General features: G+C 31.9%; 1 protein-coding gene and 1 long non-coding RNA gene across 2 annotated transcripts; both read right to left on the bottom strand.

Annotated features, from left to right (window-relative positions):
- Positions 1–3,910: 3,910 nt before the first annotated feature.
- LOC25502139 (uncharacterized) lies at positions 3,911–7,536 on the bottom strand. Its single transcript, XM_013591692.3, has 7 exons — positions 7,173–7,536; positions 6,897–7,066; positions 6,699–6,801; positions 6,502–6,618; positions 6,241–6,411; positions 5,604–5,727; positions 3,911–5,527 (listed from the first exon to the last, which is right to left on the bottom strand). Exons 1-7 carry the CDS (start codon positions 7,449–7,451, stop codon positions 5,373–5,375), a joined length of 1,119 nt encoding a protein of 372 aa, XP_013447146.1. The 5' UTR covers positions 7,452–7,536; the 3' UTR covers positions 3,911–5,372.
- Positions 7,537–11,128: 3,592 nt separating this feature from the next.
- LOC112417048 (uncharacterized) lies at positions 11,129–12,184 on the bottom strand. Its single transcript, XR_003007507.2, has 2 exons — positions 11,490–12,184; positions 11,129–11,383 (listed from the first exon to the last, which is right to left on the bottom strand). It is a non-coding gene; the product is annotated as an uncharacterized lncRNA (long non-coding RNA).
- Between the last annotated feature and the right edge of the window lie 3,534 nt (positions 12,185–15,718).

The following is a 15,718-nucleotide window of genomic DNA, read 5'->3' on the forward strand; positions in this document are numbered from 1 at the left end:
AATTTTTGGAGTCCGGTTTTAGAGCGCATAAAATCTAGATTGTCGGACTGGAAAAGTAGAAACTTGTCTTATGGTGGTCGATTGATTCTCCTTAAGTCTGTCCTGTCTTCACTGCCTGTCTACACCCTTTCTTTTTTCAGAGCTCCCGCAGGTATAATCTCTTCCATTGAATCTATTTTAATTAAAATATTTTGGGGTGGGGGTGAGGATCATAGAAAAATTGCTTGGGTAGATTGGAACTCTGTTTGTCTGAATAAGGGGGTTGGTGGTTTGGGGGTAAGGAGTCTACAAGAATTTAATATTGCTCTTCTGGGTAAATGGTGTTGGAGGTGTTTAGTGGATAGGGAGGGCTTATGGTATAAGGTGTTGTATTCTCGTTATGGGGAACATAGAGGGCGATTAAGGGAAGGTGGAGTGACGGGGTCAGCTTGGTGGAGGGAGATAGTAAAAATTCAAAATGGTATAGGTGTGGAGGGTGGGAGTTGGTTTGAAGAAAGTATAACAAAACGTTTAGGTAATGGCTTAAATATTTTCTTTTGGACGGATTGTTGGGTGGGGACGGAACCTTTTATGGAGAGATTTAGGAGACTTTTTGACTTATCGATTCATAAGGATTTGTCAGTGGGAGAGATGTTTGCTTTAGGTTGGGAAGAACATGGGGAGGCTTGGAGGTGGAGACGTCGTCTGTTTGCTTGGGAGGAGGAGTTGGTAGTGGAGATTAGGAACTTGATTACTAACGTTATTTTGCAGGATACTCAATCAGATGTTTGGCTTTGGCGACCTAATATTGGTGATGGGTACACTGTTCGTGGTGTGTATCAAATGCTCATGAGGTAAGAGATACACAATCATGATATCGTTTCGGATGCTCCTTGGCATAAGAATGTTCCTTTGAAAGTTTCTATTTGTGCATGGCGTCTTTTACGCAATAGATGGCCAACAAAGGATAATTTGGTGCGGCGAGGCGTTTTATCTCATGATTCACAATTGTGTGTTACAGGATGTGGTCAAAATGAAACCGTAGATCACTTAATTATTCATTGTCCTATTTTTGGTGATCTTTGGCAACAAATTAAATCTTGGATTGGTGTGTTTTCCGTAGATCCTTCTCAGGTTCTGGATCATTATTATCAATTTGTTTTCTCTTCGGGTAGCTATGGTCCAAGAAGGTCGTTTCTTCATTTGGTTTGGCTTTGTGGTATTTGGGTTCTTTGGCATGAAAGAAATCAGAGACTATTTGTCAATACAACAAAAACAACTACACAATTACTTGAGAAGGTTAAGATTATATCTCTTAAATGGTTGAAAGCAAAAAATGTGTGCTTTCCTTATGGTTATCATATGTGGTGGCAGCGTCCCCTTGACTGTTTGGGGATTGGCTGATGTAATTTTTCCTTCTGCTCGTTGTTTTTGTGGTTTGGTTGGAACTTTTTGTAATCTTGCTTCGATTCCTTTGGCACTTCTTGTGCTAGGGATCAAAACTTTGTGTTAATATATCTCATTTTGGTTTGTTAAAAAAAAATAAAAATAAATTGTTTTGAGCATCGTAAGGCAATTAAAATTATAGCATCCATATAATCGAGTATTAATGTTTTTTTTTTTTTTGAAGAAATAATCGAGTATTAATGTTAGAAACATTCTTTCTAGTACTATCTCCAACACTCTTTCTTCTATTGGATGAAACTCTATTTTTCAAGTGAGGTACCCATTTAAATTTTACTTAATAAGAGAATGAGTGTTAGAGAGAGAGTTAAAAAGAGACTGTTCATACATTTTTTTTTTTTTTTTTTATCTATTACAATTGTTTGTTTTCGATTTGTGAACCAAGGTGAAATCGATGACATTGTAAATATTCAAAATGTCGTCAAAGCTTAATGACTCTAATACAAAGATGATTGTCTCATTACAATGTTAGTGTATTTTAATTATATTTTTAAAACATTTGTGACTTATTATGTGATTGCAAATATGGAGAATTTTTGTAGCATTTTATTCTCTTGTTGTTATTATAAACATGCAATCACAATAGATTTTTTTTTTTTTAAAATTGGTGTTGTTTAATGTGAAATCGTATATAAGCTTAAATCTGTGATTTTTTTTATGATTCTCATCCAGAAAACTTGATTGAATTTGTGACTCTGTTATAGTACTACAGAAAATTATGGACTATTGAAGACTATTTGAATTCTTGTAGAAATATAATATGCAGTTCAATGGTTTGACTTCAGTTTTGAACCCCCAGTCCATTGTTGACTCGATCAACGCTGACGTGGCACCCTAAGTGAGATGCCACGTGTCAATTTTGTTTTGCCTTGGGGGTTCAAAAGTGCCAAAGATTCAAAATATAGGGGCCTGTTTTGTATTTAAATTAGTTAGGGCTTCATAACCGCAACTTTTGGAAAGATAAGGATCCAAAAGTGCAATTAAGCCTATATAGGCTCTGTTTGGTAAAAATAGCGGATAGCTGATAAGCTAACTGAAGTGTTTGGTAAAAATAGCGGTTCAACTAACTGATAATTGTAAATGACATAAAGGGTATTCTTAATTCATGATAAAAATTATATCATTAATTTAAGTATTTGTAATTTTGTAAACTAATTTTTCTTTAAAAAAAATACTTTAAATTTATTAATTTAATATATCCTATGTATTATAAATTAAATTAATTTTTATTCACTAAAATTTTATCTTATATTTATTATCATTTAAGTGTTTCCACTTTATAAAGAAAATAACATTACGAAGATATATATTTTTTCAAAAAAAAAAAAAAAAAAGGTCAGCTGATATACAAAAATTGGAATAAAGGGATAGTAGTCTTTATTACGTAGCTTATTATAAAAATTATAATGGATAAAAATAAAATTTAAATGAAATAATAAGGGTAAAATTGGAAGAAAACGTGAGAAACTATAAGCTATAAGCTCAAACGCTACTTGGAATAGCTTCTGAAAAATAGCTTATAAGCTCGTGAAATAAGCTATAAGCTCATGGTGAAAAAATGTTACCAAACAGAGCTAAAAATTTTGTCAAACGAGCTTATAAGCTATAAGCTAAAAGCTCTTTTTTGAGTTTCCCAAACAGACCCATATAATAAATCTACATATTCATCTTCCTTCCTTCTTCACAACAGTGGAGACACGACATTTAGGCCCAACTTGAGTGGTGTGAGCCAACCACTAATGAAGAGAGCGTTTTACGGGCTTTCGTTGACAAGATTTAGGCCAACTCCAGTGGTATGAGCCAATAGTCGATGATGAGAGCGGTTTATGGGTCCTCAATGACGGGATTGGGTAAAGAAGTGAAAGCAGGGTTTCGAGTTTGTTGCTGTGCTGTTTTTGGTTGGCGATGATTGTGGCAGTTATATGTTTGATTTTCTGCGAGTATGCATGTGGGCAAGAAAGCTTTGATCTCGGTGGTACTCAATAGGGTTGAGATTATCATTGTGTCTCTTACTAAGGCTTTGTTTACTTGGAATCATATTTCAAAGAAGAAAAAAAGAGTTCGTTTAAAGATGCTTAGATAGATTCACTTGGGGTTCTACAAGCACTGGGAAACACGTAGCATATTCTTACAAGATATTATATAGCAAAACCTAAAATGACTCTCATAACTTAGAAAATAAAGGCCCAATAGCATATGCATAATCTTATTATCTTACGCCTCCTAACATGAAACTTCTAGAGTTTTTCAAACAAAAAATATATTCATTACTATAAAACGAAAACAACTAATATTCTAATACTCACCCCTCAAGAAATATATTCAAGTAAGCTTTAAACCTGCTACAAGACTAACCCAGAAAATAACTAAACCAATTAATATCATAGCCAATGGAGAGGAGTAACCAAAGAAGCTGAAGCGATGACACTGTATCAAAACAAATTCAAATCAAACAAAAGAGCCTATAGAAGGAGAACCAACTAAATTGTTCAAATATGTCTTTAATGATAACTCTTCACAAACAAATTATGAGCATTATCTCCACTCATCACATTATCCAAAACAAACACAATATTATGATGCTTCATATTCAAATTGTGAGCATTTGGAACCAACCCAACAAATTGTGAGAATTACCTTGACTCACCAAAAAAAACAAATTCTAAGCATTATCTTGCCTCACCAAACAAATTGTGAGTACTTTCATCAAATAAACAAATAAACGAACAAACAAATTGTGAGCATTATCTAGACTCGCCAAACAAAGTCATATCAAGAGACGTTATGATAATCCAAACCCTTACAAGCACCACCATGATCACATTTTTATTGCCCATATGCCCCATAAAATACTCCTAAAAAAATAATACAGATAATGATTCCGCCATCATCACCAACCAAAAACCACACAACACACCCCTCGGAACACTAAACCTTACTTTCACTTATTTACCTAATCTTGTCATCGACAGCCCATGTACTGCTCTCCTCATCAACTGTTGGCTCACACCACTCAAGTTCTGCATAGATCTAGTCTCCAGCGGCTCCTAAACCGCTCTCCACTCAAGTTGTTGGCTCGCTTCACTTGATTTGGGCCTATATCTTGTTTGTCCACCGTTGTGAAGAGTGGAGGAAGATGGATACGTAGATTCTACTCTCGGGATGATACCAAGCATTCTACTACCCAGCTCCCCATATTTCATTGGGTCGCCGTCAATCTATCGAATAAAACGCGTTGTCAGCTTTTTAGGTTTTGGTTTGGGTCGAGGACCAGACACGACTATTCTTTTACGCACTTTGCCTAATGGAAAATAGTCGTGTCTGGTCCTCGAACTAAACCAAAACCCAAATAGCCGACAACTACAAATCATTCTATGCATACACTGGCGGCGAACCCATGAAATTTGGCAAGCTCGATAAACGCTTGGTATCATCTCAAGAGTATATCATAAATCTATGTATTCATCTTCCTCCCTTCTTCACAACGGTGGCGACACGAGATCTTGGCCCAACTTGAAGAGCGGTTTATGGGTCGTCAATGACGAGATCAGGTAAAGTAGTGAAAAAAAGTTTGTTGTTGTGCGGTTTTTGGTTGGTGATGATAGTGGCAGTTATGTGTTTAATTTTCAGCGAGTATGCATATGGGCAAGACTTTGATTTCGGTGGTACTTGTTAGGCTTGAGATTAGCACTGTGTCTCTTACTAAGCTTTGTTTACTTGGAATCGTGTTTGAAAGAAAAAGGTTTGTTAAATAATGCAAAAAAATGTAACATCAACTTAGTTCCTTGATAATTTCATTATTGGTACTCCTTAAAAAAAAATGCATGATTGTACCGTGACTGCATGAACTTAGGAGTTGAACTAAATATTGAATCCACGGAAAGACGACGATTCCTTTCATTAATTAAAATTTGAAACTTCTAATCACATTATAAGTGATTATGATGATGGCCATTGATCAACTTCTTCGGGGAGAGGGAGAAAACAATTGAAACATCTTCTTTTTTCGGATTACCTTCAATTATTGATAGTGTTTTTTCTTCCAAATCGATAACAGCGGTACATAGCGTGTGAAGCAATGGACCTAAGAATAAGGAAGAAGAAAACTGTGATAATCAAAAGAAAATTCAAAAGAAGGGGTTTATATGTATCCAAATTACCTGTCATATAGATGGGATTTTTTTTGTCATCCGCGTCTCCTAGAATTGACAGAAAATCCTCTTTTGTTGTTTTTGTTAGGACATTTGCCCTTTTCTGCCTGCTGATTGAACTCTCATCTTGTGCCTTCAATTTAACATCCAATGACTTTAGTGATAGAAACTTGTAAATAGCTTTTGAATACAACTTATGATATGTTTATAATTTGTTTTCCGCTTTTTTTCAATATGTTTATTAAAATAGTTAATGAACAAAGTCCGTATACCGTCAATCTGTGATTGTCAGATCATAATTAAAGTTCGACTTTAATCATAACCACCTCTAAGGTCATGCATATGAAGGCTGCAATTTGATCTGACAATATAAAATGCTGACAGTGTAAAACCTAAAACATTTGACACTGAAAGTGCATGATGATTAAATTCAAATCTTATCTTATACGAGTAATACAATTAAAACTGATCTTTACAAGACTTGTATCTGTGACTTAAATGCACCCCCAAATATAAAGTGGATTGAAGAAAATGGCTAGGTATCTGTCAGTAATTATATGCAGTGTTAATTCAATATATGAACGAGGGTGCGTGTGTGTGTGTGTGTGGGGGATAAAACAAGACTTGTATTTTCTGAAAAACTTACCTGATTAATATGTAGGTGACGGTACATGTTTGCATGGAAGAAAGGCGTTTCTCCAACCTCGTGAATTGAAATTCGCTTTTTGGATGCAGTTTCAACATTAACAATCCTACGAGTACTTATTTCAATTAGGTTATAAGAATGCCCCACTGAAATTTCTGATGAACGAATCCTCTGTTAAAACAAGAGCATAACATATTATAAACATTAAATTCATAAGAGTTCATTAAAATTTAAAAAAATGCAAAGGCTCTAAAATCAAACATTTATAGCATCGTCAATGCCAGTGGCTTCAAGAATGCCTCGCGAAATGAAGTTGCGCCCAATCCCACCAGCTACAATTTCATCTTCAGCTGGTGGTACTGAATTTAGAGTGAATGCCTAATGATCATAAAGCAAATTTTGTTCTTAATACTTACTTTAATATTAAGAGATCATTTGAAATAATAGGGAATTTTTACCAATCCATTGCTATTAAATGCAAATGCAGAGCTTGGAAGCTCCCCAGCATATGTATAAGCAACAAAGAATAGCCCATTTGGCAATATTCCTTTAATTAAGTAGCTGCATAACATAAAGACCAAAAAAGGAAAGAATACTTATAAAGCAATTTTATTTGAATTCGAGAACAAAATATGAATATGAATACAAACGCTTACGTGTGACCAACAAGAACAACATTTGCATCCTCATTGTGTGCTGCAATTGCCATAGATTCATCAACAACAAGAACTGTAGAACACTCATTTGAGGAATCATCTTCTAAACTTTTCAATCCTTCTTTCGGAACAAATGCAAGAATTTCCTTCTTGAAATTAATAAGTAAAATCTGCTCACAAAAAAAAAAAAAAAAAAAAAAAAGATGTTACTATTAATTATACATACATGCAATAACATTGGTGTATGTTTCTTTCTTTCTAGTAGAGGAAATTTACATCAAGAAGAGGCACACCACTTCCAGCTGCAGTCCCCAAGAGTTCATCCCAATACATAGGGAATTTGGTTTGATTATTATGAAAAAGTGCTTTGAGAAGTGATTCTGATTGAGGAGGAGTTTGAGTTTGAGCAAAGGGTCTAAGCTGATTTTGAAGTATGGTGTCATCAGCCACTCTGTTTTTTATCCTTTGGGAGAATCTTTGGCCTATTAAGAAACCCATTTCGTATGAATCTTTGCATGGTCCAACTTCAAACATCTCAAGTTTTTCACGTTCCATTCCAAAGCTCTGTGGCCAAGTTCTACAATGAACACAAATTAGATTATTGTCTTATCCTCTTAAAGTGTTTAGCTACTTACTACTGCTCATGAATAAATGTCTGAGTTAGCATATTATCCTCATTGTTTATGGCTTGGGCCTCATTTTTAACTTTTAAGAGAAATTTACTTGTTATCCCCTCACTTATCAAGTTACACCCCACACCCTCAAATGTTGTTTATTTCAGTTTTGCTCTCTTTAATTACTTTAATTTTTTTACTGACTAGCCAAAACTTTCTAAACACTAACCGAAGTTTCCGAAACTAAAATTACAGATATATTATAATGCCCGTAATTTCAAAAAGAAAAACATAAGATGTCTTTGAAACACACCTTAGTGATGTCTTGAATCAACTAAATATCTGAATTTCAAGTAGGAAAGATGTCTTTGAAATACTCAATTAGGATCCTGCGGATATCTTCCTTTGTTTCCATCGTATTACTAAGATTATCTTAGTAATGAACACACAAATAATCTTGTACACGTAAAAATTAAATCCAAAACAATTAAATAAATAAAAGGTTAGTATTTTTTTATATTTTTATCTTAGAAAAAATTCTATAAGAAATTTTTTCAACCGTATACTTTTCTAGCGCGTCATATTTTTTCCATAAATATCCTTGAGCATTTTGGATTATATAATTCAAAAATAATTTTCTCACTATTTTTAGGTGAAAAAATGAGATAAAATCCGAATACCCCATATAGAAGTTTGTAATGGGGATAGTCAATTAAAGAACTATATTAATCATCGTAACCTTCATTCTCTTGGTTAGGTCATTGTTAGTTGTTTCTGCCTGTCCTAGTCGAAAATCCGGTTATTATAATATTTGATCAAATTGCTTCAGAACTTGTCCAGAAAATCATAAACGAAACAAAAAACAAAACTCTCGTATAATTGACTTTTTATTGGACTCCGCCCTCGAAATCCTAAATTTTGCCGTTTAGACCTATTTTAAATTTTTATTTTATTTTTTCACATTCTCAGAAAATCCAAAAAAAAAATTGCATTAGCTTAATTTGATTTTTAGAAATTTTTTGTGGTATTTTTATATTTTATTTGGCAAGTTTTATCATTTTATAATTTGTTTTTTAATTGTTTTTAAAAGCAAAATTCACAACTCGCAATTTTATACTCCATACTTTTTTCTCTTTTAATATACGATATGTTTGGGTTATTTCAATCGAAAGATATTCTGATTGTTGATTATATATAAATATATTTTGTATAATATAATATAAAACTTATTTTTTATTTAAATTATATAATTCAAATGACCAACGATATTTCAAAGATAAGGTATAAGAAGTGTGAGAAAGTCATTGTGCAAGAAAAGTAATAGCCAAAAATTCAAAATCAAATTTTTTTATAAAAAAAGTTGGGATCTGCCCTCTTTAGTTTTAGGGCTATCTAACAATGGGAACATTTAGACCCCAAACGTGCGAGTAGAGCCATGTCTAATTTCGAAGCTCTTTTAAACAACAACGAAAAAACCGGACAATGCATTCAAAAATAAATGGGATAATGTTGATCAATAAGATGCTACATTTAGTGCAAGTGAATAGTGAACTCGCACAGAAAGATTGCGTGAATCCAAATCCAGGAACTGAGTCTTCTGGGTGATGGAGGAAAGTGCAGATTATCTTGCTGGCAATAGAATGCATCCAATTTAAATGGTAGGTAGGGATGCCATGATTCAGATTCAGACAAGAACACCTCATATGCACTGCCTCTGTCCATTACCCCCACTCAGTCATCGCTCTTGGGAAGGAAATACACTATATATTTAAACCTTTCTTTTTATGGCATGATTCTTTCTTGAATATTGATTAATCCAAATCAAACAATTGTTAATTATGACCCAAGGTTGAGCTGAGTGACATAAGCGTTATATTTGGGGTATGAACATATGCCACCATTTTGATTACATTATACTAGTTTATTTATACTTCCCCATTTAAGAATTTTATCTTTTCCAACAAATATGATTTTTTTTTCATATGAGCTTTAAAAAAAGTTAGCAATTAATTATAACTCAAATATTCTCACGTTTTCTTCAGTTAGATATTTACAAGAAGTTAGTACTTTAAGTTTTTTTTTATTCAATAAATTGATCATTTATGTCATTAATTTTTTTTCACCATTATCATCTATTCATAAAACTCGGTTAAAAATGCTTGTAAACTATCAATGCTAACGGCTCTTAGAATTATGATTTCACACTTAGTTTGAAGGTCAATTACTTTATTTATAATGTTCATGGAACATTTATCTGTAAAATTAAGTTTGAATTGGAAAACAAAAAGAAAATATATTAAAGTACTAATAAGTAATTATGTCTAATGTCATAAACATTCTTTGGACCTTCCACCTAAATGTAACTGACGTATGCATTTTTTTATGAAGTTGGATGAAAAAGTATAACAATGTAAATATTTTATGACTTAAAGTACTAATTTGTTGAAGAAAAAAATTGAAGGACTAATTTATTATAAACAACTAACACTTGAAGTATCGCAGGAGAAATTTGATCTATAACTAATTGGTAACTTATTTTGAGAGGATTTAATTTCTAGTGGATGTAAAAAAAGATGTGAGCCAAGTTCAAATAACGGAAAAATGATACGAATCTCTTAAAATGATTCATTAGAGTGTTGTTTGTCTAGTTTATAAATGACATAGGAAAAAAGAAATGATGTTTCAACATCCATTTTGTGACAGTTTTCACTCTCATACTCACATTAATTTTTACTTTATCTATCTATTGTTTTAGTTTTCGTGCAAATACCTACCTATCTTTTATTTATAAATTATGATTGTCCAATAAATTATCAACCAAACGGTTGTTCAAACACTCCTCTAGAAAAAAGAGAAACACAATCACAAAATATGAACAAGAATGAAAACTCTAAAACCAGAGTAAAAAATCACAATTGTGTCTAATGACAGCCAAAAAAATATTATTATATGCAAATTGTTACTACCTCCGTTCCTTTTTAACTGTCACTTTTTAATATTTTACACAAATCAAGACACTCAATAAATATTACTTTTTCTTGTACAATAATTTATATTTTTACTATAATAGTCTTAGTCATTTAATATTTTATTTCATATATTTCTCTTTCTGCAATAAATAACTAAAAGTAATGTTGGTAAAAGAACATTTATTGTTGCATTGAACTTTAAAAGTGTCAGTTAAATACGAACAAAAAATGTCCGATACTTAAAATGGAATGGAGGGTGTACAAAACATAGATTACTCTCAAATAGCCGGTGACCCTAATACACCATCACCTCCAAAACAAATAAATACATCTCACAGCACTCTAAAAACAAGAGCAAAAGAAAAAAAAAAATCAGATACGAACTTAAAGTATTTCTTAGTACTGTACTGTCTTGTAAAATAGAAATATAGTTTATAATATAGTCTCGTTCAACCATTTTCTTTAGGATTATAATCGACATGTTACTTCCTCAACCTATATTTTTTCAACCAACATCGACAAATATTTGGACTCACAAAAACTAGTTTGTTTTCTTTTATTTTTCTAAAATAAAACAAATCATTCTATATTTTGAGATATTTTTTTCTTATCTCCCACTGTTAAATCTACAAATGGAAAAATCATAAAATTAATCGGCGCAAAAATTGACTAATCTTATTTTGATTGAATTGAAATAACACATACAATACGAATTTGCATTTTACAAGGGCAAAAGCATAAAATATTGGAAACTGCAATGGTGGTGCTGTGGGAGACATCGATTCAAGTCTAGGAACTTGTTGCAGCTGAGAAAAGACGAGGCCCGAGAATACAGCAGAAGATGGACTCGACCTGCTCCTCATGATCTTGTCTTGTGTCTCTCAAGTGCGATCTATCTTGCTTACTTTGAACATCAATAAATAAATACTTTATTAGAAAAAGAAATGGTATATCATATTCAAACCTTAACCTAACTCTAAATGGAAAACTGTCAAGTATCATGTGCGAACCTGTTGGAATCCATTTTGCCGTACCAAAGAAACCCCACGACCATTGTTAATTACTCACTCTTAAAAGCAAATACAGTATAGTCCAAGATCTTACACAAGTCAGTCATAACAAGAAGAAAGTTTTAATTAATTATATTTCCTTAAAGGGTAAGAACGTGCGGGTGCTTTTAGTTTAGATAAATCTCATGTGTATGCAAATATGAAAATATTAAGGAAAAAGAGATTAAAGAAAGAGATCAGAAGCAAAATGAAAGAGATATATAATAGGAAGAAAGAAAGGGAGCTCCCTTCAGTCCAAATACAGGAAGCTTAAGACTCAATTTGTCTCCCGCATCATTCACTCATTTGCAGAGTATACTTGAGTATATTTTACTCAGCATTTGGATGAATGAGTCAGCAGCTAATTAAATCTTACAGCAACCCATGAGTGGACTAAAGAAAGCTCTCTCTCATTTACCATTCGCCATGCATCCTTCCATGATTCTATCAGCTAGATCTGTGTGATATATACATATTCAATAAGCAAGGTTAGTTAGTACAAGTAATGAAAGTAATTATATGAAGAAACTAACACAGGTCGTATCATATGGTATAATATATGTAAGGAGTGTCACTGTATCAATGAGCAAGGAGCTCTGATAATGACACTGAACATGAAGGAAACCATTCCCCCATGGCTTTTTATAACCTCAATGGAAAAGGAATGGACAAAGATATGGTTAAGTTGAGTATCATTTAACTTCATTTATCTACCATTCATTTACTATTGTTTATAATTTATGAAATAGATAAATACAATTAGAAAATCAGTGAGACCCATAAATGTGTTCACTTATTAAAATGATATTTGTAGAACCATTTTTTAACAATTTTTTAACAACTTTCTCTTTTATACTCACATTATTCTTTTATTATCTCTCTTCCTTTTTCTCTCTCTATTATTTTTAACCAATGAAAAGAGAAAAAAAATTATCACCAAAAATTATATAAAATGGGTGTTCAAATATCACTCCTCTATTATTTGTGCTCACCCTTTCATAAATAGGTGGTTGGTAAATGAAATAAACCTGAGCTTGGTAAAAAATATACTATTTTATATACCCTTAAGTATTTATGAAAATACGTGTTTTTAATTATTAAAAATTAAAATATTTTACTTCTTTAAAGAATAATTATTTATTTTAAAATATTTAAAAAATGTCTAACGAGCATTTGTTAACTAGATCTTTAATTATAAAACAATAACACATTAAAAAAAGAAATTACGAAATATTGAAAAATATAGCCAATAACGTATAACTACTATATCATGCAATCATAACGAGGAAGATGATAAAAGAAAGAAAGAAGAAGAAGATAAAAGAGTAAAACTTCTACGAAATATAAAAGTACTTTTGTGGCAACTTTTTTTTAGTTTTTTTATTTTACAAAAACAATAGAAAGAAGAAGAAGATAAAAGAATAAGAACACAATAAGATTATGAGAATGAGTTGTAAAGAAATGTTTATGCAAAATTCATTTCTCACCCAATAGAGAAATTAAGTATATCGCCTAAATTGCCTTCTAGAATTAATAAATTTATACAGTATACATTGACCATGTTTTTTTACTATTGTATGAAGACAAATAGTGACATGTATATAATTAAAATATCGTAAAAATATCATTATTCACCTTTAAATACACTAAATATTAGCAAGAAAAATACCAATGTTCAATGTCATTTGAATGATATTCTATTGAAAAGTATTATTTGAACAACCATTTAATTGATAACTGATGAAATAATCATAATTTATAAAGAAAAAAATGAATATTTACACAAAAACTAAAGTAACAGAGAGATAAAGTAAAATATAAATATAAAAGAAAAAAAATCATAAAAATTATCTTAAAATAAACGTTCAAATGTCATTTCTCTATCTCATTATGTCATTAAACTGTGCCCGAATTGGTGTCTTGTCTATGGAAAAAAAGCTGCCTACCAAATGAGGGATAGACATAGGTCTTTTCTTGGCACTCTTCTTTTGCCCTTGCCCATTCTTATTAGGCTTTCATATCAATGTGTCCGATCACAACTTTTTCTCAATCACCGGTGACCTGTCCATCGATCCATCCCATCTTCTTTCTCAAACAGCTACTGGCTTTAATTGAATTGAATTGGAAATTTGAGTGAATACACTGTTCCACTTCCATTGTGAAGACGAGAGGAATCACCAAAGTTACCTCTTACCACTTCCATCGGTATTTAAACCTTTTTTAAAAAGCCTATCCACTTCCACTGTTGGTGTTTAAACCTTTTTTAGCGATACTAATTTCTTGCTTAGAAGTAGAGGAATGACCTTTACAAAAAAAGAGTCAACAAGATGAAATTAAGAATAAAAACATAAGACAAAGAAGCTTGTAAAGACAAAACCTTGTTTTTAAGAAAAGATTTCTGCACTTCTTTCAATATTTTATTCGTATTAACAGGGTATCAAATTTTAATTAAATGATTAAGAGATTCAATCATCTATAAAACTTGTATTGCACTATATTAGTATAATTTAACGAGATTTAGAAAAGGTTATATATATATATATATATATATATATTTTTTGGATGACGCAAAAACGATACTTAAATTAATAGAGATCAAATTTCATTTGTTTGGTTCAAATTAGATTTAAACATGGACAAAACAATCCAATTTAATTAATTTGGAATGTATGTTTGAGTTTATCGGATCATTGATTTGATTTTTACTATCTTAAAAAAAGAATCTCAATTTTACTATAGTTTAAAATCATACAAAATCCTAGGTATTAGTCTTTTAAGTCCTCGTTGGATATAACTCAACTTCATAAAATAAATATAACTTTAAGGTTTTTTTTTTATTTGTTACTATCTTAAGTTATTTGGGGTGGTTGTTAATTTCTGGTTTTTGATTTAAAAACAATATTGTTCTAACAAAATAATGTTGAATTGATTTTTTAATTTTAAAATATTTTTCACTTAAATCTCAAATGCCAAAAATAGTTTAATAACTATTGCTTTTGTTTTAACATCCTCTTCAATTTCATATGACCACCACCACTTTAGTCATCCTTCTAACCGCAGCAATGCATTGCGATCACCTCCGACTACGAATCAACACTTTACTATATATCAATTTCCACCTTCGACAATTATCCCTTCTACATTATTATTAAAATTATTACTAAATAAATTATAATATTTAAATATATTTTTTTTTAAAAAATTCTAATAGAATTTTTAGTAACACACATGTTAGTGTGATTCACATGTGAGAGAAACACACATGATTTTAATATAATTCTCTCAATAGTTGTTTGACAATAGATTACATGAGTGGGATTTCATGTGGGTGTTGATTTTTAGCTTATGCAGTTGCTCCTTGGTGCACTGCTTGAACAATACTTCCACTGAATCATTGAATTATGTAGTTCAAGATTTTGCTTTCAGGTCAATGGTGAAACACCAGCATCAAATGTAAGGAATAAAAGTTTCAAAAACCATGCTCTTAATACAATGGGGTAGCCTATATCTAATTCCCAAACGTAACATTTACGAGTGGCATCGGGTCAAGGGCTAGATGTGTGTCTTTCAACGAAAATGGAACATTTTGACTCACCGTGACGAGCTCCCCTGGCGTATGCCACTCAAGAGACAAGGGTCATTTTTCAGCTGTTCTCCCATTGACGAAGCGGCAACCATGGGATGTGTGGGAGATTCGGTGTGCGCTTGGATTTTTTTTTGGTCTAATAACATTAGGCTATGCGGGATTTTCATGCATGCGATTTTTGAAGACCAAAAAGATACAAACAACGGAAAAACGAGCTATTAAAGATATGATTCTTGAAAGCAGATGGACTGGCAACAGTAAAATGCCTTTCGCAGTCGTGACAAGAACTCAGCCAGTTCTTAAGAGTATTGCTTCGTAAATCATTTCACTTTGATCTTAATCTTTTGTTAGCGCATATATTAATACAAGATTTGTTCCTTATGCAATGAGGAAACATTCGTATTTTGATCATAAATGGAGGAAAGCGTTTGTATTTTGATCATAAATGAGGTGGCATTTAAATTATAAATAGTTATTTTTGACCATTAGATTAAAGAGAAACATTGATCTTATTATGGTCAGCCTACACTATATCGTTCTTGTTTGTCTTCAACCTTCCTAACATCTCTTTTCATCACCACCCACCACCACAAGCAAACTCAAC

The sequence above is a fragment of the Medicago truncatula genome, chromosome 8 (genome assembly GCF_003473485.1).
Source record: "Medicago truncatula cultivar Jemalong A17 chromosome 8, MtrunA17r5.0-ANR, whole genome shotgun sequence".
NCBI lineage: Eukaryota > Viridiplantae > Streptophyta > Magnoliopsida > Fabales > Fabaceae > Medicago > Medicago truncatula.